General features: G+C 37.1%; 1 protein-coding gene across 1 annotated transcript; it reads left to right on the top strand.

Annotated features, from left to right (window-relative positions):
• The first annotated feature begins 880 nt into the window (after positions 1-880).
• On the top strand, positions 881-25,763 carry LOC107086971 (coiled-coil alpha-helical rod protein 1-like). Its single transcript, XM_015378289.1, has 19 exons — positions 881-1,186; positions 5,021-5,327; positions 5,410-5,577; positions 8,237-8,354; positions 8,588-8,782; positions 9,016-9,179; positions 9,286-9,400; positions 9,584-9,691; positions 13,586-13,729; positions 13,800-13,910; positions 14,142-14,248; positions 14,318-14,430; positions 14,507-14,579; positions 15,957-16,075; positions 16,163-16,351; positions 24,223-24,324; positions 24,504-24,649; positions 24,730-24,808; positions 24,912-25,763. The coding sequence occupies exons 1-19, from the start codon at positions 1,126-1,128 to the stop codon at positions 25,019-25,021; spliced, it is 2,529 nt and encodes an 842-aa protein (XP_015233775.1). The 5' UTR covers positions 881-1,125; the 3' UTR covers positions 25,022-25,763.

Below are 25,763 nucleotides of genomic sequence, written 5' to 3' on the forward strand. Positions count from 1 at the left end.
CCAATTTTTGATGTCTCTCTATAGTTTAAAAGAAAAGGGACAGGGAAAAAAAGATGATTAAGGGAAAAAGGCACAGCATGTTAAATCAAATTTATATCTTTTATGCAAAGATTCTGCCACTGGGTAAATATTGTGCAAGATTTTAAAGTGTCTCTTTAACCTTTGGTGAAACCGGCCATTTAACAAATTTAGAGAATGCCTTCTCAATTAAGGGCAAATTAGTTGTCAAAAAACTATTATAATAATCATTAAATAATTTCAAGGCAATCATAAGTATACCATTATTACATTTTTTATCAATCACAAAATATTCTCCAATTTTCAATTTGGGTAAAGATGGAGTAACATTTGAATATCTTAAAGTGTTTTGGATGAGATAGATTAGAGCTTCAGGAATAGCTTTGCATACTTTGAAGAATTCCTTATAGCCTAAGTACAGCACAGATTAAATGTATTAGTAAACTCTCTATGATTTAGGAAAACACAGTGACTGTCCATTAAGTCAGTTACAAATACAATACCTCTTTCATACCAGTCAGTTTTAAAAATAGATTTTCTATTTATTAACATTGCTCTGTTATTCCAAACTACGGATCCATAAGGGGTGAAGTTATGAGTAAATATCATCTCTCAAGTACTTACTTAACTTATATTTTTGACTTCTGGTTTTAAGCGGCTCTATATGACAGTTATACCTATATTTATCAAACAAATAATCCCTATCAAAATATATTGGGCGTGAAATAGTCAAATGTTACGCTGAGAACCATGCCAGTAATGCCAGAAACGTTAATACCTGCGAGACACTATTTAGGGAAAAATTAACACCAAGAGGTTGTTGCGGGCAACTTCCTTCCTTCTTCCCGTCATGCACCTCGCTTATGTTGGCACAGTATTTGATTGATTAACATCACATTTAGGTTAACCGCACGAGTACTGTGTTGGAATGAAATGAGAAATAAAAATATAAATTGTCGGTCTAGTTTATGTCGAGCAGGAAGTAAAACTGTTACCGGGGTAAAAGTTAACGGTGAGCTCTGGGGCTAAATAAACCGTAACTACGCAACCAGCGCGAGCTGAAACATCGATGGTCTGCAGTTTGTTTTCCTGCGTTTTCTGTTGGACATGGAAAAACAAAGCTACGTAAAGGAAAGGCTCATAGCACCTACTGACTTCACCTCTCCAAGTATGTTCCTCTGACTTAATGTTCAATGTTACATTAAAGGAGAATATTAGCATTTTATTCCTGCTACATAAAGCTAACTCTCAACAGGCAGGTAGTTTGATGTTGGAAGATGTTATTTACCCATAACTTTCCCTCATGTGAATCCATTTTGTGGAACAACAGAGTAAACACCAGAAATAAACAAGTTGAAAACATTTTTGAACAATTCATGATACGAAATGGATATTCTGTTTGTGATTTGAGGGATTCAGATGCTAACCTTTTGAATTCCGAAGATTTTATTTAAACTACAAAGTTATACCAGAGCCTGCAAAGCTATCAGTAGCTTTATATTTGGGACTTTAACTTAACTGACATAAAACTCAATAATAAAATTGTCAACCCTGTTTTTAAGTCTTTTTCTTTTTCCTGAAGTCCATATCATGGCTAAAAAGTTTCCAGTTTCCCCCAAATTCAAAGAGACCAATTTTAGGATAATTAACAAAATAAACACAGTAGGAGACTTAAAATAAAAAGTTTTTATTTCAATCTTTGTACTTTCTGTTATACTGATGAAATACTGTTTTTTTATCCCTTTATAGAAGTTCTTGTTAAACATTAGAAATTAGTTAACACTCAAAACAGATGATAAACCAGCTTCTATTATTTCATATATTCAGGGCTGCCAACTCTCACCCATTAGGAGTGAGACTCACCCATCTTAGTGTCTTCACACACTCTCACTCCATATTCCCAGTTTCTCACAATAAAAAGGATCACATCCAATGGTTTGTTTTCTCTTTATTGGTGCTTTTTTTTTACTCCCAGTTTTAGTCCATGTTTTGCTCACAAGTTAAATGATTATTGCTCAGTCTAGTTTAATAATCTCCCGTTGGCATTTAGGAGTAATTAAACCAACACAAATATTTACATTTTTAAAGTTCCAGGTTTGCCTTTCAAACGGTCCACAAAAAGAAAAAGCACCATTGCATTTTATTTTTCAAAAGATCAGCCACCCAAGAAAAGACCAACCACATCTAGAGAGGATGTGCAGAACAGCTCACTTATCCTGGATTCATAGAGAAGAAACCACAGGGATGTTTTTCTTTTATTATTACTTATCTTATTCATTTATCTTTATTTTTGTCCATTGAATATGTTTAAAAACTTAATTTCCATCACACCTTCCAAACTGAAACATCCAGAGAAGTGCTATCTCCTGTCATGGTGAGTTTTTATTGAATCTACAGCCTCCTAGAAGGTCTGAACTGTTTAGCCATTTTGTCAATTGTAAGAAAAACTAATAACATAATGAATGAAGCTTTTTAATCCTTCGCCTATTACCAAATATTCAAACACAGTGTAGTTTGCATGGGATTCGATGCGCTGGTTCTTGTATCACTGCCAGTAATGCAGTAATAGCTTATTATTTCCTCATTGTTTAATTTACTTGAGCTGCAGAGAATAATTAATGAACAAAGTGGTGAAATTCTAAGTTTAAAGTATATTTAAGATGCAAGTAAGTATTTTAGTTGGGCCCATTCTTCTTTACTTCAATTCTCTAAAAATCACCAGAATATAGAAAATTATGTATATTATGAGAAAAATGTTCCACATAACTGCAGACCACTTATTGTTACTCAGTAACATTTACTCTGCTATAAAAATTCCACATTTTGCCACTTTGTTTCAGTTAAATCTTTTGAAAACCTACAACCTTTAGCTGCACCCATCCTCATCTAACCCTGACAGGGTTTCCTGTCCAAACTATTTCAAAATCTCACCTTAAGGTTTGGTGAAAAGTTGGCAGCCCTTATATTGTATAATTTAGTTCATCTACCGTAAGTCCGCCTGTTTGTGATATAGCTAACGTGATAGTTTTTCTGGGTAGATTTGACATTTACTGCAGTTAATGCCAAAAGTAAGGCGGGACAAATAATCAGCATCAATATATATATATATATATATATATATATATATATATAGTGAAAGTGACAAGATCAAAATAGTACAATTCATAAGGTTTTCAATATTTCCATTGCACTCTAATCCAAAGCCACATGGTATTATGGGATCATCTGGGCCTTTCAAAGTTGTTCCCCCTGGTCCTTATACAGAGGTAAAGAAAAGACTAATCAGTAGTTATTGATATTAACTGATAAGAAAATGTTAACTTATTACATTTTTAAAGTCATATCATTCAGCCCTAAATTTAGACTACCCTTTTCAACAATTATATTAACGCAAAGCTGTAAAAAAGGAAAATTACTTAAAATCATCTCTGAATTCCTACTTTTTCAAAGTTTTTGTGTAAGGCGCATGCTTTGCTGATACTTTAATTTGCCCTCCATCATAATTTTTTGTTTGATTTATTCATGTATTTTTTGTTTAATTGGTGACTTGTGTAAAAAAAAATATTGTGTCATTTTTAATCATGTAAATAGAAAAAATCAAAGTAGCTTCCAAGCACATGACCCTTCTCTTCTGGTGACCTTACATAAGGCAGGGGTGAGGTAAGTGGAGGGCCAAAACACATTGAAATGATTTACAGAAGTATGAGTGCTAGGCTGATTTAAACATTAAATATACTATTTGTAAAGGAAGGCTTTGTGTTTACACCTATAAGCTTTCTCTCTGGTTCTTTCCTGAGAAGAGATCACTTTAGACAAACTCTTTGAATAACACTCATAATGTTTATGTATTAAATAACCATGAGACATGACAACAGATTTAGACAGGGATTGTAACCTTAATCAGACCCAAGGAATGGCTCAGGGTTACAGAAGGCAGTGCTTACCAACCGGGCTCTGATCTTGTTGAAGTTGGCCCAGAATTACAGTTAGAGAAGCATTTTATACAACTACAGTCTGCCACATCATCACATCATACATGAAGCATGGCTCTAGCCTTACTAAACTATTACACTATGTTCTTAGATCAAGGACACACTCTCGTTCCATTCCCAAATCTTTGCCAGATGTCCTAATTAGATAAACTACTTGGGAAAACATTAGTTTTGACATGTAACAGGCAGGTATTATTAGGGTTTAACAGACTCACACATCATCAATAAAAATAATCGTAAAACCTAAAATTCTAAAATGCACATATAAATTTGAAATACATATGAAATTATGAATTTAAACATCCATCTACTTAGTAATAGACAAAATTACTTCACAATAAGTATAAATACATATAGCAAGGGAATTTTATGTATTTTTAGTGGGTCTCCAGTTTGGTATTTTTCTTTTGTTCACAGGCAGAAATGTTTGGGAAAACCCTGACATGAGGCATATCTTAAGTGAGCAGTTGATTTTTAATAATCCAACATTCTTGTTTTATTTTAATTTTTATTTGATTCAGGCTTTTAATCAAAGAACTGCTGCAAAATTATTGAACCATGTCTTTATCAAGATTTAGTTTAAAAATCTTCGATAAACAGGTTCAGGACATTTTCTCTAAACTACATTTCCCACAATGCACTACATCCATTTGGAAGTAAAAAAAAACAACACAAATCTGCTAAAAAAAAATGTCCTACTGAATTTGACATATTGGGTCATTTGAATATTTAAAATCCCAATGTTTTCATATTAGTGATATTACTTTTAATTAAACTCCTTTACCATAGAACTATATATTTAACTTGGAGTAAGCCACAACATACATTTAGTTATTGATTTAACACTTTAACACTATATGTATTGAATTAAGTCTCCTTAAGGTAACAAATGGAAAGTAAATTTACAAAATTAGTTTGACTTTGATGCTTTTCTTTCTACCGTGATGCGTTTATAGTTAGCGCTGTTTTTTTTCAATGCATGTCTATTTTGATTTGTGTCATTATTTTAGGGAGCATCCAGGGAGATTTGATGCCCCCTTCACATTTTGCATTGACTATCCAACCTGCTGATGCTCCGGGGGCCTCAGGAACACCTGATCTTTCACAACCGCCCCCTCCACATACACCCTGGGTCAATCCAGCGGTAAGAAGGAAACCACCAGAGGAGCCCAGTGCTGTCACCCCATGGCTCGCCATCACACAGACCCAGCAGGAAATCTTGAACTTAAAAAAGGAAAATCAGAGAATCCTTATGCTTCGAGGAGATAATAGCAGAGGAAAGACTTCTGCAGATGATCGACCAGACATTAGAGCTGGGTAATTACACTTCCTTGATTTATATTGTCAGTAATAACATAAACACAGTTAAGTTGGATGTTGTAAACTCTGTTTTCTGCAGATCCTCAGAAAGCGGTAAGCAGTGGTTCCAATCAGACCCGGGGTGGCTTCTGGAAATAGAGAAACACAAGGCGGAAGCTGAAAGGTCAATAGGCCAAGTGGAGGCCTTAAAGGAGACAGCAGAGAGGTACAGGGAAGAACTGAGAGAGAAGGACATCTCTCTCAGCAGGTATTCATTTACTTATGTGTTCACCCAATAACATTTTTATGGTTTAGTTTTAATTTTAGCACATGAACAATGTCTTTAATCTGCCAAGCTTGGCCTTTAGCATTATAGGGCGTAGCTAAAGGCTAAAACACCGCTTGTGTCCAACTCTACAAGCTCTGATTTGAGTTCTTTAACATATAACCTCTGACTAAAGGCTTCGTAAACTGATCACAGGACTCGTGGTCCCTGGAGAACAGAGCCTTGATCTATCTTAATCGTACAGTCTTGGACGCAGCTGCAGAGAAACGCCAACCGTATTATTTTCAGGTGTGCTGTTTGCTACAGATGTCGTATGACTAGACTTTCTGTCCAGTCGGATCTGCTATGCTTTGGCCTTAACTTTTCTTGCTTCCAGATGATAATTGGTCCAAACTGGAGGTGCTGCTCAGTTTTATCAGATTCAGCACCAGTAAAAAAACTAAGACAAAATCACTGTGATGTCTTCCAGGTCGCCGGCCTAAATTTTTAGCACACCTGTTAACACAATCATCCATTCAGCCGTTCACAAGGCAGCACAAAACTCAGAACTAACGAGGCCACAGCAGCAGGGGAGCTCTCCTGGTTCCGATCCAGTTGGTTAAAAATAGGAAACAGCTCACGGAATTACTGAAATTGAACGATAACTGTACAGAAGAGATTTGGTACGACCGTCCTGCTTCATTATGACAGTTGAGGCTGGTGGTGTAAATCTGTGAGATATATTTATTTTACTGGAACGCTTTTCACCCCTGAACACCAAAATGAGCCTTGTTTAAGCCAAGCAGCCTACCTGAGCATGTTTACCTCGACTATCCTTAGTTTATTTATTTATTTATTATCCCCTCTTCAATCAAGATAAAACTCTTTGTAACAGGTGATCACAGCATAATGAAATATCCTCCATAGTAAACCCGTAACGCTACTTTAGATGTGCAGGCGACAAATCTGCAGCAACGATGTAAAGCTCTCCTGTTAATATGGACCCCTGGATTATTTAAAAACATCTTGTTAAATCTATGCAACATAAATACCAAGCAGGTACCATCCAGATGTGCCTAATAAAATGCGAGTGTTTAAACATTTACATGTAATGTGTATGTATATATATTCATGCTATATTCGTCATTTAAAGCATACTTAATAAGATATGGAAATTTTTATTAATTGGAAAAAAATGTGATCCGTGTTCCATCTAAGCTGTGCACTGCTAGCTCATTCTCAGAGCACAAGAAAATCTATGCAGAGCATACAATAAAATAAAACAGTGAATGAAATCATTTTTTTTGTTTTGTTTATCATTTTGAATCCATCTATCAATCATTTACAACTTAAAACCAACAATGAAAATACAGGAAACAGCTGGCTCTGTGTACATTCAGGCAATTGTCTGAAAGTACATGAATTACGACTTCCCCCCCCCACCCCCAACTTCTGTTGCATAATGTAGAGAAATGGAGAACAGTTTTTCCCTCCCAAACCACATTAAATGTAATAATGATAATAAAATGAGCAGGTAATGTGTTCATCTTTTATTCTATTTCTTTTGGGCTGTTTTAGCATCTGTGTAATTAAAGGGTTATGGGGAGAGACACAGTGTTACAGGACTTTGTACTATATCACAAGCTTCAGCAACACATTTCATTGTAGTTAATGTTTTAATGTGAACAAAAAGTTCTGTCTGAAAGGTGTAGCGTCTTATTCCTTCCAGAGGACACTCACCCTGGCCAAAGCAGCACTCTTACATATACCAAACTACACATCTCATGACCAACAAGATTTTTTTTTCATTTTAAGTGGGCAAAATAACTTTAATTAAAAGTAAACTAATGGAAATCGCTGCTCCACTCTCTTAGTCTTTTAAGAAGCCATATAACTTGCTATGATCCAAGGTTTATTAGATATAAATATATCTAATAAATGGCCTCATACGTTGTCTCTGCCTGCACATCTGATGTTTGGGCGAAAAAAAAAAAGTTTGAAAAAGTAAAATCTGAAGAATATTGAGAAAAAAAAATAAGAAAGAATGATTTGAGAAAATCTGAAAGAATAAAATAGTAAACTGAGGTTAATTACTCTTCAAATCTTTGTTTATTTAAAAGCATTTCAGATTTAAATTTTTTAAAGACGAAAAATTCTTCAAATCTTTGTTCAAATATGTAATTTACTTTCAATAATATTGGAACTAATAACTTTTTATACAGATCCTTAATCTAGTTAGTCATAGCAAAAGCTGAGCCCATAGCTATGTCTAGGAGAGAAACAGGACTACACAATGAAAAACAGGCAAAGTTCTATTATCCATAACTGAATATGTTGATGGCAGCGGAACAGTCAAAAACAGACCAGATGAAGTCACTGTGATGAGAAAAAGCAGAGAGAACGTAAGGTTAGTGGTTACCCTAAGAAATAATGCAGAGAAGGGGTCCCCATGTCTTCCAGCGGTCTAAGCAGCATGGCAACAGAGATAGCTCAGGATAACCTGAGCTATTCTAGCTATAAGCTTTATCGAAAAGGAAAGTTGCCTTAAAAATCTTTTGGGCCTGCATATGTTTCAACTATTAGGAGTAAATATTTTTTTGTTGTTTTTGTGTTTTTTTGTTTGTTTTTGTTTTTTGTTTTTTTCAATCCAACTCGGAAACAGACAGAGGCATGAGTTGGAGACAATGCTAAAAGAACTGTCAAAAGCAAAGACTGAACTCTGCCGAGCCAGAGAGGAGCTGAGCCTCAGCAGCGCGCAGAAGAAGGAAATGAGCTTCCAGGTAATGATGTTGACAGACAAAACATTTCATTTCCACACTCCTGTAGACAACAGTCACCTGAGATTTACTGGCATCTTGTAACACTCATTTTTGCAGCGTGTTCTGCTGTTTTACTAGTTTTTTTTCTTGCTAATAGACTGCAGTGACTTTTAATTTAACAGGTTTTTAATGCGATAAGATCCAGAGATAAAAGGTGTTGTTTTGCTTTTTTTGTCTTAAAATGTCTTTTGTAGCTTGAAAAATTGCAAATGGAGTCCAATGAGGAAATTACGAAGCTGAGGAGAGATGTAGAGAGGAGCGAGGAGTTGTCCAGGGACCTAGCTCTTCAGGCTGAAAGAGAGCGTTTTAAGGCTGAGGAGGAAGCCAAGCGGCAGGCTCTCAGGGTGAGGGAGAAGATTGAAGAGCTAAAGATGAAACAGGAGGTAGAGGTATGACCTTAATCTCCTTTATGGAAATGTAAACCATCATAATCCTAAACTTTTTGCATCCAAATTTGAATGATTTTCCTTAAATCTCAACGCCTTTATCTAACAATGCTCGTTGGCTGCCATTAAATCTGGGGCTGAACCGGTGAAGCAAATGAAGTCAAACCTCCACCTTAAGCTACTGCCTGATTATTGGTGCCCTAAAATTCCCCTTGTTTGTCCCTCCTCTCTTACAGATCCAGCAGCTGAATGCGTCCCATTGTGCAGAGCTGGACGCAGCCAGAAAAGCAAACAATGACCTACAGAACCGACTTCAGTCAATGACAGCTGAAGTGCTGCAGCTAAAAAGCGCTTTGATGGAGGTGTCTGCAGAGAGGGATGGACTCAGAGAACATTTAAGGTCCCCCCAAATTAATTTAAGACCAAACGAAGCAAAGCATCCAAGGCACTTTGTAGTGAGATGCCCTTATTTTCCTCTTTGTCTGATAATGTTGCTTATATTTCAGCCAAATGGGACAAGCCTTTGAGACACAATCTGCAACACTGCACAGCCTCAGAAATTACATCGGCCAACTCGCCCCAGAGAACGGAGAGAGAGAACGATTAAACGAAGCTGTTGAGGTGAAGAGAATCTAAACGACTGATCGAAATGAACTGCTGGGATGTTATTGCATAAAACCTTTAATTTCTCTTCTCACATTACTTAAGGAACATCAACTGAGCAAATGAAAACCTAATTTATGCAGCAACACTAGCATCACAACAACCCACAGCTTTTCTGTTCTAATCTTGTCCATTTTGCAGAGGCTGAGCAAGGAGAAAGCGGCTCTCCAGACGACTACAGAGCTTCTGACAGTCAGGCTTAACTCGGTGAATGAGATTCTCAGCCTCCAAGAAGAGAAAATTAAGAGTGTGAGCAGATTTATTTATTTTCTTCCTTCACACACAGGTCAAAAGATTTTGTTCTTAAGATAACAGACATCTTTGACTTGTGTCTTTTTTTTCTTTTGGTTTAATCAACAAGAATGTTTCTAAAATGAGCATCACTTTGATCAGGTTCCAGAGAAAGACGAGTTAAATTAAATTCAATTTCACAGCAGTAAAGCCTTGCCTTGAGAAAATTACCTTTAAATTGTTTGCAATTGATTAATTTTACTAAATGATTTAACTTGACTTGTGTCTCAAAATGATCAAACCTCTAATCAAAGTGTTTTTTATTGATTTTTCATATTCAAACAATGGACATCCCATACAGAACAAAATAATAGGGTCAAAATTTACATCACAAAAACAGATAAAAACACAAACTAGCAGCAAGACAGATCCTACTACTACCAGACACACCACCCCAGTTCCAGACTGTCTTTGGCTGAAACTAAATACATAAATTTGAATGACAATAATAACCACACTGGGTTCCAGTTATGCCAAAGCAGTCGGAAATTCAGATTTAAAATAGGAAATAAAAGGCTGCCAGACCTTGAAATATCTCTTAGTATTTCCCTGTAAAATAAATCTAAGATGTTCCAATTTAAGATGTGCCATCACCTCCTCTACCCATCGTTTGTGAGTTGGCGGTGCTGCCTTTATCCAATCAAAAAAGATCAGTCTCTTGGCCAACAATGAAGAAAATGCCATTGCTTTCCTTTGAGCAGTCGTTATGATCAAACCTCTAAATGTTTTTCTAATATTTTACTAGTAATTGATATTTCAACAATACAAATCTGTTGATTAAAGTTAGTTCTGAGCTTTAAGCCAGTTATTATTTTTTTCCCTGTTATACAACAATGATGAGACATTTATATGAAGTGAAATTTTCCTTCATTCAAGCAAAGAACATGTTTTGTAAATGGAAATTAAAAAACATATTTTGTAAACTGAAAGTTGATTTAAGAAAATTCAGATATGAAAACCTGAAAAAGGTTTTAATTTAAAAAAAAAAGGCTTTGACAGGAACTCTGTGGTTTTCTCAGAATTATTTCAGTTTTTTTTTTTTTTTCAAAAATTTTTTATATTGGGCTGCTCAGTGGCGCACTGAAAGACAGAAATTTGGAAAGAACATTCAAAGATATAACATCTTGAAAAGGAACGAAATGGAAAATTAAATGGATGTAAAAACATCTTTTGAATTAAAAAAATAAAAAACAAATATGGAAAAAACAATCGAAAGAACAAAATGGAAATAAAATGTGAGAAAACAGCAAAGATACCCTCAAAACCCTTAAACTGTTATTTTAAAGTTTCATTTCTGGATTGCATTTTTTTTATTTTCAAAACCTTTTCTTTCCTTCCAACAATAATGAAACAAAATTCACTCTATATGTTTCTTAGCAGCTCTTCAATTAGGAAAGACAGGAGAACACGCTGCTCAGCTGAGAAAAAGAAATTGTTAATATTCATAAAAAAGGAAGTAAGTTAATTGAAACAGCAGCAAATTTCTACACTAAAAAATTTGACGAGGTTGGAAAATGGCACAAGTTTATTTAGTCAAAGCAGGATAGATTGTACAGGATAATGAGCCAAAATAGAAAGCCAAATAAGCACATACGCTTAAAAAAACTAAACTATAAGAAAAAAAAGTGGTGAAAGTTCCCTTGCATGCAGAAGAGAGAAGCTTAATTTTAGTCTTAAATTAAAAGCTTTACAAAATTTGTTATGATTTTGTCATTTATGTTATATAAATAAAGAAAGAGAAGGTAACATCGTCTTCAGGAATCAGCCATGAAAAAGTGGCAGCACATATCAGAGATAGGGGAGAAGGAATTAGCTAAAAATCCAAATTGTGATTTATTTTCCACCAATATTGCAACTGTGATTTTATTGCGATTTTCCTTTGCACTCAACACAAGCATGTAAATGTTTCATCCTAGGGTTTACTGTTTTTTCAGGACCTTGTGCGCTTGCTTGTCCAGAATCTCTTGTTGCAGGATTTTACTGTAACCTTTGTGTGAAACAGTGCTCACTTCTTCTATCATGTATGGATCTGGGTGCTGGCCGCAACACTTTCTTCCATTGTTTGTGGTGGCAAACACACTTTAAGTGTTTTACCGCCACCTAAAGGACTGGAAGTTTGTGTGTAACTCTGGCCAAACATAATGTGACTAAAATTGAGTCCCTCTACGATTTGAAATGTATGTTTTTCTAAATTGTAATTATACTGCTAATACAATTGTCCATACTGGACTTAAACAACTTGTATTGGTCAATCTCTAGTTCCAAGTCTTTATCCATAAGTCTTGAGCCAAAGCCTCAAATAAATCAGTGAAATCAGAGTCGGGTATCAATTGAACACAGGAAATTCAAGTCGAGTTCAATGTTTCCAACATCTAATTTCCCTTTGGGACTAATAAAGTATTTTATGAATTGAATGACACTTTAAATTTAAAGTTCTTTTAAATCCCTTTTTTTAAATAAAGTTCGATTGCATGTTAAATGTATATAATTGATCATGTGCTCTTTTTAAATCAGTTTTTATCTCAACACATGATGAAACTAGTGCAACTAGAGATATGCTGATAAGGGAGTTAGCTGCTATCACAGCCCAGGAGCAGTAACAGCCTCTGTTCTCTGTGTAGCTTCAAACGTTGAACAATGTTTTTGCCTTTTCTGTGTGTGTGTGTTTTTCTATTTAGTTGCATTGTGGGGGCCATGCTCTGGAAAGATGGACCCTAAAAGGGGAATTGTTGTATTAGGGTGAGGGTCATGTTAAGGATTAAAGGTATAGTGGAGGATTTTCACCAGCATTTGAAAAGACCTGCTCTCTCCACTTGGAAAAAAAAATGGAAAAGCACAACCCTGTACACGCTCCCGATAGGGAACACCTAGTAAATGCGTGTGACAGCATGCACAAGCCCAGTTATCGTTGTGCACGCTCTGTTTAAAAGTGGCTTTTTGCATCGCTCACACAAACCCACTTTCCAAAAGAAGATTTGTAATTTTTTCACTATGTCAGACTCACAACCAGTAAGTGGAAATGAGGGCGAGCACGTAGGACGGCTTTACGTAAACACATCACCAGATTGACTTACAATTAGGAGGACCACTTATACCTTTAAGGTGTGAATTGAGGTTAGGTTTGGGTTAGGTATCAACTCGTAATGGTTGGGTTTAGGTTAAGGGTCATGGTTCGGCTGTAAAAATAGGTTAGAAATGCCTGGAAGTTTATGGTAAGTCCCAACAAAGATAGAGAGATGTATTATATGTGTCTCTGTAAGAGGGAGAGAGAGAGAAAGGTGTTAAATCAGGTTGATTTGATTGGCTGTGCTGCAGCCCACTCATAGAGTGTGGAATAACAGAGATACAATCTTTGTTTACAGGATGAGTAAAAGCGATTAATGGTGCTCAGTTTTTAAATAACAGGTTTTAAACTTAGATTTTGGATTAAATATCAAGTCTCTTCCAGTTCTGAGTCTTTTGAGTCTAGTCACCAATCTATACATTTTTCAGGTAGTCGAAAAGTCGAAAATCAGAATATTAATGACTAGAGTCCATGTTATATGACTGGAGTCCTCATTTCTGGGAACCTGAAAAGGGTCTGAACCTGTTTCTAACTGTTCTCCCATGTTGAGCTGAGAGTTTAGGAGACTAAAGAGTTCATTTTTAAATAGATTTTCTTTTGACTGGTTATAAACCCTGACATTAACTTGATGAAAAATTTTTATTGCATCCCATCACTAGGGTAAATAGATGTCTTATAGCTCTGTCTACATGTCCTAGGTATTATTTGGACAGTTTACAGCTCTTTTATTGAGATGCTGCTTCTGTTGAGCTTTGGCTGCAATGTTGGTTGTTTGTGTATTTCTGCAGACCTCAACAGATCCTCTGATGAAGAGCGGATGTAAAGCACTGCAAGTGCTTCATCTGTGGAGGGAGAAAGTCTTCCAGTTGTGTGTCCAACTCCGGTCCAAAGACATTGAGATGAGAAGAGAGAAGGACAAACTCCTCTCAGAGGTAATGCGCCCACCCGCCAAACTGTAGTCCGGTCTAATCCGTGTTGATGTTTGACACCAGTCCTTTTTAGGTGCGATCCATGGAGCAGCAGCTGCAGCAGGAGCAGCACCAAGCCAGCGTGCTCCAACACAGCCTGCATGATAGAATAGCTGAGCTGGACCTGGAGAGAGTGGAGAATCAGGTGGGAAGCAGTGAAACTGCTGTGATTTACGCTGCTGCCTGAAAATCTGATGAAGCACAACACATTGGGGTGTAGTTAGAAAACGGGCGCAGGTGTGTGCATCATGAACGCGCACAGCATCAGCATGCTGACATTGCAAAACCGACTGGGGTAAGGTTTAAAGAACAGTACAGATCTGAGAAAAAGGTCACCTTGACAGATTTTTGTTGTTTTGTTTTTTTTTCCAACCAGACATTAAAACAAAACCTTGCAGAGGCTTGCAGAGAAAACACAGAACTGAATGTACAGAAGCAGAAGGGAGAGGCTGACATTAAAGAACTGACCCAGGCTCTGCAGAGGTACAACCATTTAGTCTGAAGTTCCACAGGGTTTTGTCAGACATTGTTTTAAACTTTCCCAGTTTGCAGGTTCAGACGGGGATTAGAAACCAGGTTGGCGGATGTGGACGCGGCCAGAGAGAAGCTCAGCAGTTGTGCTCAGAGACTTTCGTTTGCCAACAGAAGAGTGGAGACAATCCAAGGTAGGTTTTTATTAGCCATTCGTTTACAGCTTACAGCCTGGTAGAGGATAAAACATTGTTTTTTTTTGTTTTATAGGTTTGATCATGAGGAAGACGGCTCTGAAGAAAATAGAACAAGCTTCTAAACAGACAGAACCGGAAAATGACAGGTGTGAATAGAAACTTAAGTGTCTTATTGCTATTTGTGCTTTAGAATAATTTCATTTTGTCCTCCTACTGCAAACTACCATGAATCAGGATTTAATGGGATGAACCAATGCATCCCACAGAGAAGTGGAAATAAAATAATGATACAGGCTTTTCTGAGCTTCATCCCCTTAGCTCTGTTTGCACTGAATCAATCATTCAAACCTAACCTAAAAAACAAAATGCAGATCTCAGCATGAATCAGAGGTAGAGCAATACATCATTAGGACGATATTTTTACCAATCTTAGTTTTTTTTCCTCGTGGAAGCAGCCTTGGCTTGAAGTCACATGAAGCACATGCAGCTCTGCTCCCTCCATCTGCTCTCCATTGATAATGTTATCTTAATAAATGTCTTTAAACTGAGACGGATGTAACAGTTGTTTTCATTGTAGAGGTTGACTGATACAGGTTATTTGGCTGATGGTGATTATTTTGGTATAACTGATCCTAGATATGTGCTACTGATTCTTTTGGCCAATATTGCTTTTCCTTTCTCCATTTAAATTATAAAAATGTTACACAAATCTAAATTTAAATAAAAACAAACTAAAAAATCAAACTAAATATTGATGAACAGCAGATATAGCAGCAATGCATGTGATTCATGTGATCTCAAGGCCTGCCTGCTGAATTCTCTTTTCTTATGTTTAGAACAAAGATGTGTGATCCGCACACCATGGGAGACTTTTGATGACATGAAAGTAACTTATTTTGACGATGATTCCCCATCAAGTCTTCCGTGGTCTTCGTTCTTTCAAATACAATGAAACGGATCACTGCTCAACACTTACCACTTAATCTTTAGAGATATATATAATTGCACATGCAAAATTTCAGCTATTTCAAACCACTGGAAGTGGGTCAGGGGCATTACAGAAAAATATACTGCAACCTAGTTTAAATTGCTAAACCTAGGTAATCTGAAATGTAATAATTAAAAAACTAGGCAAAAATACTTCTTTCTAGAAAAAGATGGTTGTACAGTTTTTGGCGTGGGGATTCTGAGTAGAAATGCATGCCACACTTTTCAGATTATTGTCTGGAAAAGGCAAAAATTACCTGTTAAATTTTATTTTATATTATATTGCACACTTAACGGTTAGGCAACACATTGTGATTATCACATTAAATTCAAGCGCAATGAGGTTTTTAGTTGTAATTAAAAGGTTCATAAATTTTGAGTTTGTTTGCTAATTGGGCCATGCCGATCGGCTGAGGGATCGTCTCAGACGTTTTTCTCTCCCTGTGTTTAATGTGAGGCAGTGGTTCTCAGCATTTGGGTTAAAGTTCCTGCTCCATTTTTACCTCCATTTGTTTTGTTTTTCTTTTGCCTGGCAGCATCATTAACTTAAAGATGGAGAACAGTTTGGTTTGTGAAGAGAGAGACAGACTCATCCAGGAGCTGAGAAGAACTCCAGAGCTCGTAGAGAAAGCTCTGGCTGATCTAAAAGAACAATGTGAGACACTTTTTACTAAAATGGCTTTTTAGAAGACTGTAAATCCACATCATAGCTGATGACTGTGAACCGTTGCCCTCTTTGCAGATGAGAGTAAACTCCGGCAGCTGCAGCAGGACTTGGAGCACAGCTGCGCTCAGGTCAGGCTGGCTGTGGCCTCTAAAGAGCAGGCAGAGCAAAGCTTGCAGGAGATCCAGGCCCAGCTGGAGGAGAAGAACGCCAGCATGGAGAGCCTCCGCTGTGAACTGCTTCGCCAGCAGGAGCTAAGCAAGTGTGGTGAGCAGTGCTTATTTTAGGATTCCCTCTGCTCGTGTTTCACACGCAGTCCCAGGTGATCAGGGTTAGGGTGCAGGGGAACATTGTAGAGCAGCCCAATGAGTGTAGCTATCAGGAAGCTGTTACCTTCCTCTTCATTTTCACTCCTCAGCTGCTCAGTCATCCAATAATAGTTCAGTTAGTAATGAAATAGAAATGCTCATTAATTTGTCTTGTCTTTTCTTTAGACATATTGATGGTAACTTCAATTGTTAAAGGTATTTTTTTATGATTGGCCAAAGGAATTAATCAAAAAGCTCAAATTAGGGATTAAGATACGAGTTAGAGATAAGAGAAAATGTATAAATTAAACTATTAAAAAAATTCATAAACTAGCTTTCAGTGTCCTACCTGATTCAGAGCGATATATTATGGATTTTATTAATTGCTAAATCATGTTATGTGCTTGATCTTCACTAATATTATTACCCTAATTAAGCAAACGTCACTGAGCTCAACCAGTCGGCTTTAACTGTTATATTTGTTCCCTTAATAGCCCTTTTTACCCCTAAATCTTTTTTTTTGCAGACAAACTGTATAAATCAGGGCCGGGACGTTAAACACCTGATTTTGATAAATGAATTACACAGATTATAACAGATTAAGAAAAATGAGTCAATTAAAAGCATTATTTCTGAGTGGGAACCTCTGGGGTTCCCTTTTCTTGTATTTTCTTAAAAATGTGAAATTAATAACATTTCTGAGTGTTTTTTGTAAACATTTGCTACCTATTTTTCTTTCATCCAGAATGGCTCTAATACTGAAGCTACACAGTTTAGCATAAAAACGCTCTGCTTCCAAATGCTTCAGTCAGAAGCTTGTTTTTGAAAAGCTGGGCTCCTCGATGAGACGCAGATGTTGCAGCTTGGCTGGATAACGATTGGCAGACAAACACATGGCGATCCATCCTGCCTTCAACAGCAGTCTAATGCAATTTTAGCCAAACTTTTCCCTCATACTTTTACCTTGAAATCACAAATATTGAGATTTTTACTAAGAGATATAAGATGAGACCAAATTTTCTACATGAAGATGCTTTCTAATCAAACTTAACACCAACCTGCCCCTTTGTCTTTTCTTAATTTATCCATGCTGAACTTCCCAGTGATTCGCCTACCTCCCTTTCTGAACACAAATCAACCCCCCACCTCTTCCTCACTCTTTGTTTGTTGATTATAATTATTAAATTCACACTAACACAATATTTTCTAACCATTTTTCTTGAAGGTCTGCAGCTGTTTGTTCATAAATGTGCCCGTGTTACATGTGGGACAAAGCTCTGATTTATAGGTGCAGAGCTTGGCATTAAAAGATAAATCTCCAGCACATTTACCCAGAAAGCAAGGGTAAGTGGGGGAGTGGCGGTGTAGTGGTTAGGGCATATAGCTTGGAATCCTGAGGTTGTGAGTTCAAACCCAATCCCACAGCCTGCACTCTGGCTCTCTGAGCCAGACCCTTAACCCCAGACTGCTCCCCAGGTGGCGCACAATGGCAGCCCACTGCTCCCCAAGGGGATGGGTTAAATGCAGAGGTACATTTCTCCTATGTGAGAACAATAAAGTTCAATTATTATTTGGTTGAATTAGACCAACACTGACAAGACTACAACACAAAACAACCATAAATGTGCAGACTGCTTTATGGCATACACCACTCCCCCCTTTCCCTGTTGGTTATAAAGACGGAAGTCGATGCGAATACATTTCCCCGACACACTGTATTTTTGTGCAAATTGTGCAGGGGTGATATTCAGGCAATGCGGCTCCTTCCTACTGGGATCTATAGGTGTGTTTACTGTGAAATGATCAAAGAACATGTTTCAAGGCTCTAAACTCATCAGCACATCAGTTGCTGCTGAGTCAGGTTGGGCAGTGCAGGAATCCAGTACAAAACCAAAGTTAAACGTTTCTTGTTTTCAACATCTTGACAAAACATTGTTTCGCCAGATTAGATTCATTACCTCATTGCTATTTATCACACAGTCGCTGGAAACAGAAATGTATTTTAGTCCAGCTGCAGGCAACCCGAGGATCAGGATTTTACCACGCTAGGCTCTGCACCTTGTGGGAGATTCTTTCCTCCTTCAGGCAAAACAGTTCAGCTTTTGTCCACTGGGTTGAACCAAAATCAACCAAAACTGAAAGTTATTTAGAACTGCTTTAAAACTTCATGTCATTCAAATGATAATTAATATTTCTGGTTTGAAGCTGTTGATTTACCTTCACCTAAAATTTAAAAATGTATTACTACGGAAAATAAAACCCAAAGGAAAAGTTAATTCTTTGCGTCGCAAAGACCTACTTCAAGTCTAAAGTGTTTGAGTTGCATGACCAGATAATAGAATTTAACTTTATTGTTATTGCTATGTCACGAGTACAAAGCAACTAAATGTGGTTTGCATCTATCCAGAAGTGCTTTACAGGATATACATATTATTATAGGTGTATGTACAAGCAAAAAGTACTGTAAAAAGTTCTGTATAAACATGAATATGGGAGCTACATGCACAGATTATACATATTGTACAGAATATACAGGAATGTTAGGAAAAGGATTATATATATATTAGCGGGTTTTTGATACAAGATAAATAATGGCAGATAAGATTTACAGATAGTATACAGATTGTGTATGTGTGAGGGGAACAGTCCCTGACACACAGTCCCTCATAATGTCACATTTGTTGGTGAATGGGAAATCTCATTGGCCTCATTTGAAAAAATAAGAACTTCTACCAATTGTTTAAATAGGTACTGTCACCTACAGCCTGCAAAATGTCGGAAACATCTAATAGAAGCAAACTTTAACAATTTTGAGGTATTTCAATTTGTTTAGAATATTGATAGATTATAATCTGCATTACTTCACTTAAAACTAAAAGGAAAGTTCTTTAGAAGTTAGTGAAATATTGTAATTTTTTTTCAAAAGTATTGTGTTTAGTCTTTGGAGTAAAAGATCAAATACAGCTTCTCTTTGGAATATTATGTCAATGTACATTCATGATTCTGGAATATCACATATTTTTGACCAATTTTAAATAATAATGATCAGTTTTAATCAATTTAAACTTGAGTTTAACAGATACATTTAGCTGTGACCAATTAGAGTATTTATTTGAGATGGTTTAAAATCACATTTAGCAGATAGAAACTGATCATGTCTTTATATGACTAAAGCTAAAAGCGCAATACCTCAATTTTCAAATTATTAAAATAAAAGAGAATCCAAGAGACCAATACGTTTTGGTATATGTGTCACTGAATATAATACTAAGAAGTGTATTTAGTAAATGCCTTTAGTACAGGGGCCATACAATGGCTAGGATCAGTTCTGCAGGGGCACTGGCCCCCTGTTGGCCACTGTGTAGAATCGCACACGGTTTCTGGGTGAAAACCCACAGAGTCATTTAAAGATAAAAAAAAAAAAAAAAAAAAAGGATTATATCAAGGCCAACTTTAGGTACAGTTGTTAAAATCACATACAAAAAAAGACCAAAAACCATTTGACCTTGATGAAATAAAGTTATTTAAACCAAGCGAAGCAATAGTGAGCATTGGTATTGGAGTCTAAATAGTGGAGACTACATGGCACCACCTGTAAACAGATGTGGTGCCATCTGTTGCTAGGACTTGCAGAAAGCCAGATTGCAAGAATTGATGCAGCTACTTAATAGAGCCTGACCATCCTGCAATGCCTCATAGTAAAGCAACAGCTCAGCCTGGTCAACAGATATTCATTAAATAATCTGACCCACAGAAACACTTAGGTCCCCAGAGCCTCCTGTCAGAACATCGAGGAGAGAAAATTCCTGCTCCTAAAAAGCAAACAGGGACATGGCATCAAGGGAAGAACCAATTAATCTAGAATCTTGGTTTGGGTTTAGACTCTTAGCATAACATTGCTACCGCTATAGTCACTGTTAATAAGGATGTTGACTCTTGAAATTGACAATTTATTTTTAAGGTATGAGGGATTGCCTTTGAGTGAACAAGTCGAAGTAATCAGCTGGATTTCCTTATATAGAAAACTTTAAACCAATCTGACTGGATGATCTAGCTGAATTATGTCTATAAAGTGCCTTTGGATGACGTGTCTTGAATTTGAACTATAGAAATAACCTGAATTTTGGGGCCGATCCTTCAGGCAGATGTTGCTTCGATTTCCTTCATTAACATGATAAAATAACAACAAAGGTCAGTTCAAAATACATTATTTCTTACACTTCAGAAAAATATCAGTTCTATAAATCCCAGGTCCTTAACGTTTCTCTAAATATCAATAAGTAGATAAAAGATTAACGATGAATAGCAAAGGAATGGCGCAGCAATGAATGAGCTCCACGGGATTTCAACGTAAGCCTGCTGAATGCTTTTTAAAAAAAAACACACGCTAATATTGGCCAACACAACTTCAAGGGAAAAAAACACCAACATTCAAACTTTACTCTCAGTTCCAGTCTTTTCGCTTGAAATCAAATTTTTTTTTTTATTACCTTGGATTGGCTCTTAGACTTTACTTGATTATTTCTACACTTCCCTGTGATGTGCTAACTGGCTCAGCTGTAAAAGGCTACCTTCTTTTTACCTTCTGCACACAAGCTCAGTATTATATCTGCCTTGTTATTGCAAAGATAAACTAAGGGCATCATTTACTAACACAATGAGCAAAAGCAGATAATACGGCAGCAACATGTAGTAATATTTAGTAAAACCTTGAATGTAACCAGAGTTAGTTACTGATGTGTAAAGTTTAAAATGTTTTATAACGTGACTATATACCTTAAAACTGGTCCAGCATCAAACAAGGGATGTTTTTGTAGCTTTGTTTTAGCAAGGTTCAGAAACTGTGATTTATAGAACATATTTATTCCAGAAGTTTACACATATGGGGCATTGCACATGGAATCCAGAGGTTCTGAGTTCAAGCCCCACTCCCACAGACTGCCACTCTGGGTCCCTGAGCAAGACCCTTAAGCCCACACTGCTCCCTGGGTGCCACACAAAGGCAGCCCACTGCTCCCCAAGGGGATGGGTTAAATGCAGAGAGTTAATTTCGTTTCTCTGTATTTGTTACCGTATAATGACAATAAATAAATAAATAAAAACGTGAGTTGCTGATCCAGAAACGAAGTTCAGTATCAGGCTGCTTCAGGATTCCTGCATCACACTTTTCAACCTAAATCCATTTTCAACTCAAATGTCCAGAATTTTTGGGGGAAAAAATCCAAAGCTTGCATTAATCAAAATAAAACAATATATATTTTTTATGACTGAAAAGGTATTAACTCCAGAACAACAACTTGAATGGCCTCTGGCTACAGAAATGCTCACTGAGGATGCACTGCTCATCAGAGCTTTGGCTAAACGTCACAATAAGCATCTCCATACAATAACAGACGAGCTGCAAACCCTTCTCTGTCCCAAAACATCCCAATCTAAATTTAACATCCTGTTTTCTCACCATGTCACTCCTGTTGTCGCGAGCAGGCTGTACAGGGACCAAAGTTTGTGCTGCTTTTAATGAGTTTTGCTTCTGAATCACTAACACTTGTTCTGGGGTGTCTGTGGTCTACTTCACCTCCCCACAGGAGTTCTTTAAAATTCCTTTCTGCACATCTCATTTCAGCGTCATTTAGGCGCACAACTGTAAAGTGCTCGAAGTAATTTATCAGTGGAAGATCCCTGCTCACTGTCACACCTCAACTTTAAGACAGAGGCTGCATTAAATACATGGATTAATCAATTATGGGAACATTTTCAACTGTGGCTATAAATGCTATAATATGTGATATATTTGTTTAATGAATGGACGGAACATACAAGCTAAAAAATGTTTCACATTGGCTGAAATATTCAGCTCATGATGGGAGGAGGTGATTCCTTCTCTTGATGTAAAGGAGGGTCCAATGTTTCCAGTTATACTAAAGAAGCTTTTAAAATCTTTATTTGAATTTAAGCTATTCCAACACTTCTATTGGAATTAGATATTTCAGATCTTTTTTATCTGTTTGCAATTTTATTTAAAGGTAAATTTTTTTAAATCTATACCCCAGTAGTTCCCTCTGTTTGTGTAAAAAGTTCTTCTGAAAGATTACTATGTCCTTTATGTACATTTACATTAATAAAGGAGGAACGATACTGGGCATGAGTACAGAAGGTGAACAGGGAAGTAGGCTACTAGCTACTAACTGTGGCTAAGCTACTTAGCCACAGTTGTGAAGTGTGAAAATAAAGAAAAAATATAAGATGCAGTCTAAATAATAAAAAATATGTAAAATATTTAATTCCAAGAGGGAATCTAGTGTGAATGCTGGTGCTCACCGAAGCTGCTGAGGTGTTTAGTGGTTGCTGCTAAGTTAATGAATGTGTTAATAAAAAGTCCTTACCAGAGCCATAAAGATAAGCAGGTTCTGATAATGGTGACATTTTAAAAAGCTATGGTGACACACGGAGCTTCAATAGTTAGATGGAAGTTAGCCTCTCACACTAGCATTTCAATTGTTAGTATAGACGTTAATAAACCACACTAAACTACAGGAAAATGGACAAGAGATCTTAAATATGGCATCATGCTCACTGCTTCTACTTAATGTTAAGTAATATTAACAAAGAATATGTTTTAGATGGATAACAGTTTATTTCATACATAGTCCAACACATACAGTCAATAAAACTTAGATGTTTGAAAGACTACATCCACTAATGCGTAACCACTCTCTATGTTAGTTAAAAATTATATTTAGGTTATTCTACTCGTCTTTGATGACGTAAACAAAACGTCAACGTCTTCAAACGTTACACAGGCGCCAACTGAATGAAACAGGCTTTGGATTAAAATAAACACATTTCAAATGGCTAACAAAAGAACCATAATATGGAAGACAACCTCTCAGTCAGTGATCTTTTTCCTAATGGTTGTTTATTTTGTTACCGTAGTTAACCTCCAAATCCACCAAAAGTAGGAACTTAACTTACTTGGTCTTCCAGTGACGCAAATCTCCTATCTCCATGATCTTGTCCTTATTCATACTGATAGTAGTGATAGTAATGCTACTCTTATTCTCTAAGTAGTATAACTATATTATAAATTGATTTTTTTTTTTTTTTTTTTACCTAAATGCTGTGTCTCTGTTTGTGTTTGTTAATAACAGGAATTTTCTTTTGCATCGATGTTCGCTTTACCAAGAGGCAGTGCAGGACGGTCAGGCTCTAATCAGTAGTAGCCATGTCTGTTTGACTTCTCATAGAATCCGGGATCAGTTGGTTTTTGGTCTTTTCTGTGTCAATGTTTAACGTGACTGTGAAGCTTTAAAGTTTCTGTAGCCTGTTGTTTGATATTATATTGGTCAGTTGAGTAATTAAACTTGATCAAGACTTCTTTAATCATCCACGCTACAAACTAAATAATAAAAGTATAAATAATTTATATCAGGTTTATATCTGTATCATATCAGAATAAAATGGAAGGGTCAGATTTTCAGGGTTTTCAGAAATGCTCAAATTAATGTATTCTTTTCACTTCTCAGTGAAGCGCTCCTTTCTGTCATTCTGTGTCATAAGATCCTGATAAAATGCATCTAAGGTTGTGGAGTCAGAGGAGTCCTGTCTGTAGGAGCAGAGGCTGGAGATGCATGCTTCATTCATGACACAGCAGAGGAGATGAAGAACACAGATTGTAAGGGAATGAGAAATGCTGGAGACATGCCTGCAACCACGAACAGTTTGATTTATACATGAAACGGGGGAGGGGGGGATTTCGTTGACCTCTCTGCTGTGGAGTTCTGGGTTTCCCTGTTGGTTATTTATTCTTTAATACTACCTCTCCTTTTTCAGCCCTACTGGAAAAAGTTTCTGAGATTGAGGGGCGATGTGCTGAGAAACTGAAAGAGATGGAGGTTCGAGTCAGTTCTGCCAGGAGAGAACACACCAAAGCAGGTAGTGATGTCCGCCCCAGCGCCGCCTCAGGCCACAGACCCCCGGCGTGGGAGGGGGGAGTTATATTTGTAATGCAGCCTGTGATATAACAGCTCTGGCTTTGTTGACACCGCATACAGCGGCATCATATAGCAGCTTTGCCCTCGTGGTTAATGAGATGTCTTTGTTGTCTGCTACAGTTATGACTTTACGGGAGTTTCAGAGGGAGGCAGCGAGGAAACACGATGAGGCGAGAGAAATTCAACAACCGGATAATGAGAAGACGAAGCCTGAAATGTTTATTAAAAAACCAAAGGGGAGGGAACAGAGAGATGACCTGCCTCCTGTAAGGATGATTTCACATCAACAAAACGCCGTCTGAGACGGTTTTATTTGTGCCGTACTAAAGAGAATCCTCTGCTACAGATCCAGGTTGCTGAAAACGGACCAAATGAGGTTACAGAGGGTCACACAGCAGCTGCCCCTCCCAGAAACATACCCACAGGTGACGATAAATGTCCCCAATCCTGCACACGTCTCAGTCAGCGTCCTGACATTTACACAGGTGCCTCCGGTCTGACCAGCAGCCTGTCTGTGTCTCTCCACAGAGACGCTGCTGAGTGTGTTAGAGGAGCTCCATACGCTCAGCGCCGCCGTGGTGAACAGCTCAGAGGACTCTGCAGAGGAAGACGGGCAGACAGCTAATACCTGCAGATGAGTCACTGATGCAGACAGAGTGCAAACATTTCATCTGGAAAAAAGGTGCAAAGTGGTGCTGATGCCTCCTAAAGGTACTGGAACGTCCCGAAGAGCCAGACATCCAAGGAGCCGTGCTTGGGGACATTACGGCTCTGGAGCTCTGTGGACTTGTTTGGATGACTTAGATATGTGTCAAAACTTTCTGGGTTTTTAATCTACTGAATGACAGGTAAATGTGTTCAAGTCTGCGTTTCTAATAAAAAGTGTGAAGAATACTCTCCATTTTGTTTTCAAGTTAGAAGATTTAAGAACACACTTTATTTTTTTTTACACAAAGGAATTGTTTATTGAAAATCAAGCTACAGTCAGAAGCAACTGGACTTTTATCTGGATAAAAAAAAAAAACTATTTTCAACAACAGATATTTAGGTGGCTTGGTCAGCTCCAGCAGCACTACAGAAAGGAAACAGTGAGTTCATTTGTAGTAATTAATAATGCAAAGTAATCACATTTAAAAAAAGGTATCCCTCAGGGATCAATAGTTGGTCCACTGCTTTTCTCACTTTATATTAATTCCTGCCAGAAACCCGTCGTTTCTTTCCAAATGCATGCAGATGATGCTCTAGTTTATGTGTAAAACTATTTTAAGTTTACTGAAGCTGAAGATTAATCTACAGTAGACCAGGTGGTCTGCAAGATGTGGCTCTTTAGACCCTAAACAATGGATCAAAAAATGAGAACCAGCTAGTTATAGAAAATAT

The sequence above is a fragment of the Cyprinodon variegatus genome, unplaced genomic scaffold (assembly GCF_000732505.1).
Source record: "Cyprinodon variegatus isolate N-32 unplaced genomic scaffold, C_variegatus-1.0 Scaffold169, whole genome shotgun sequence".
NCBI lineage: Eukaryota > Metazoa > Chordata > Actinopteri > Cyprinodontiformes > Cyprinodontidae > Cyprinodon > Cyprinodon variegatus.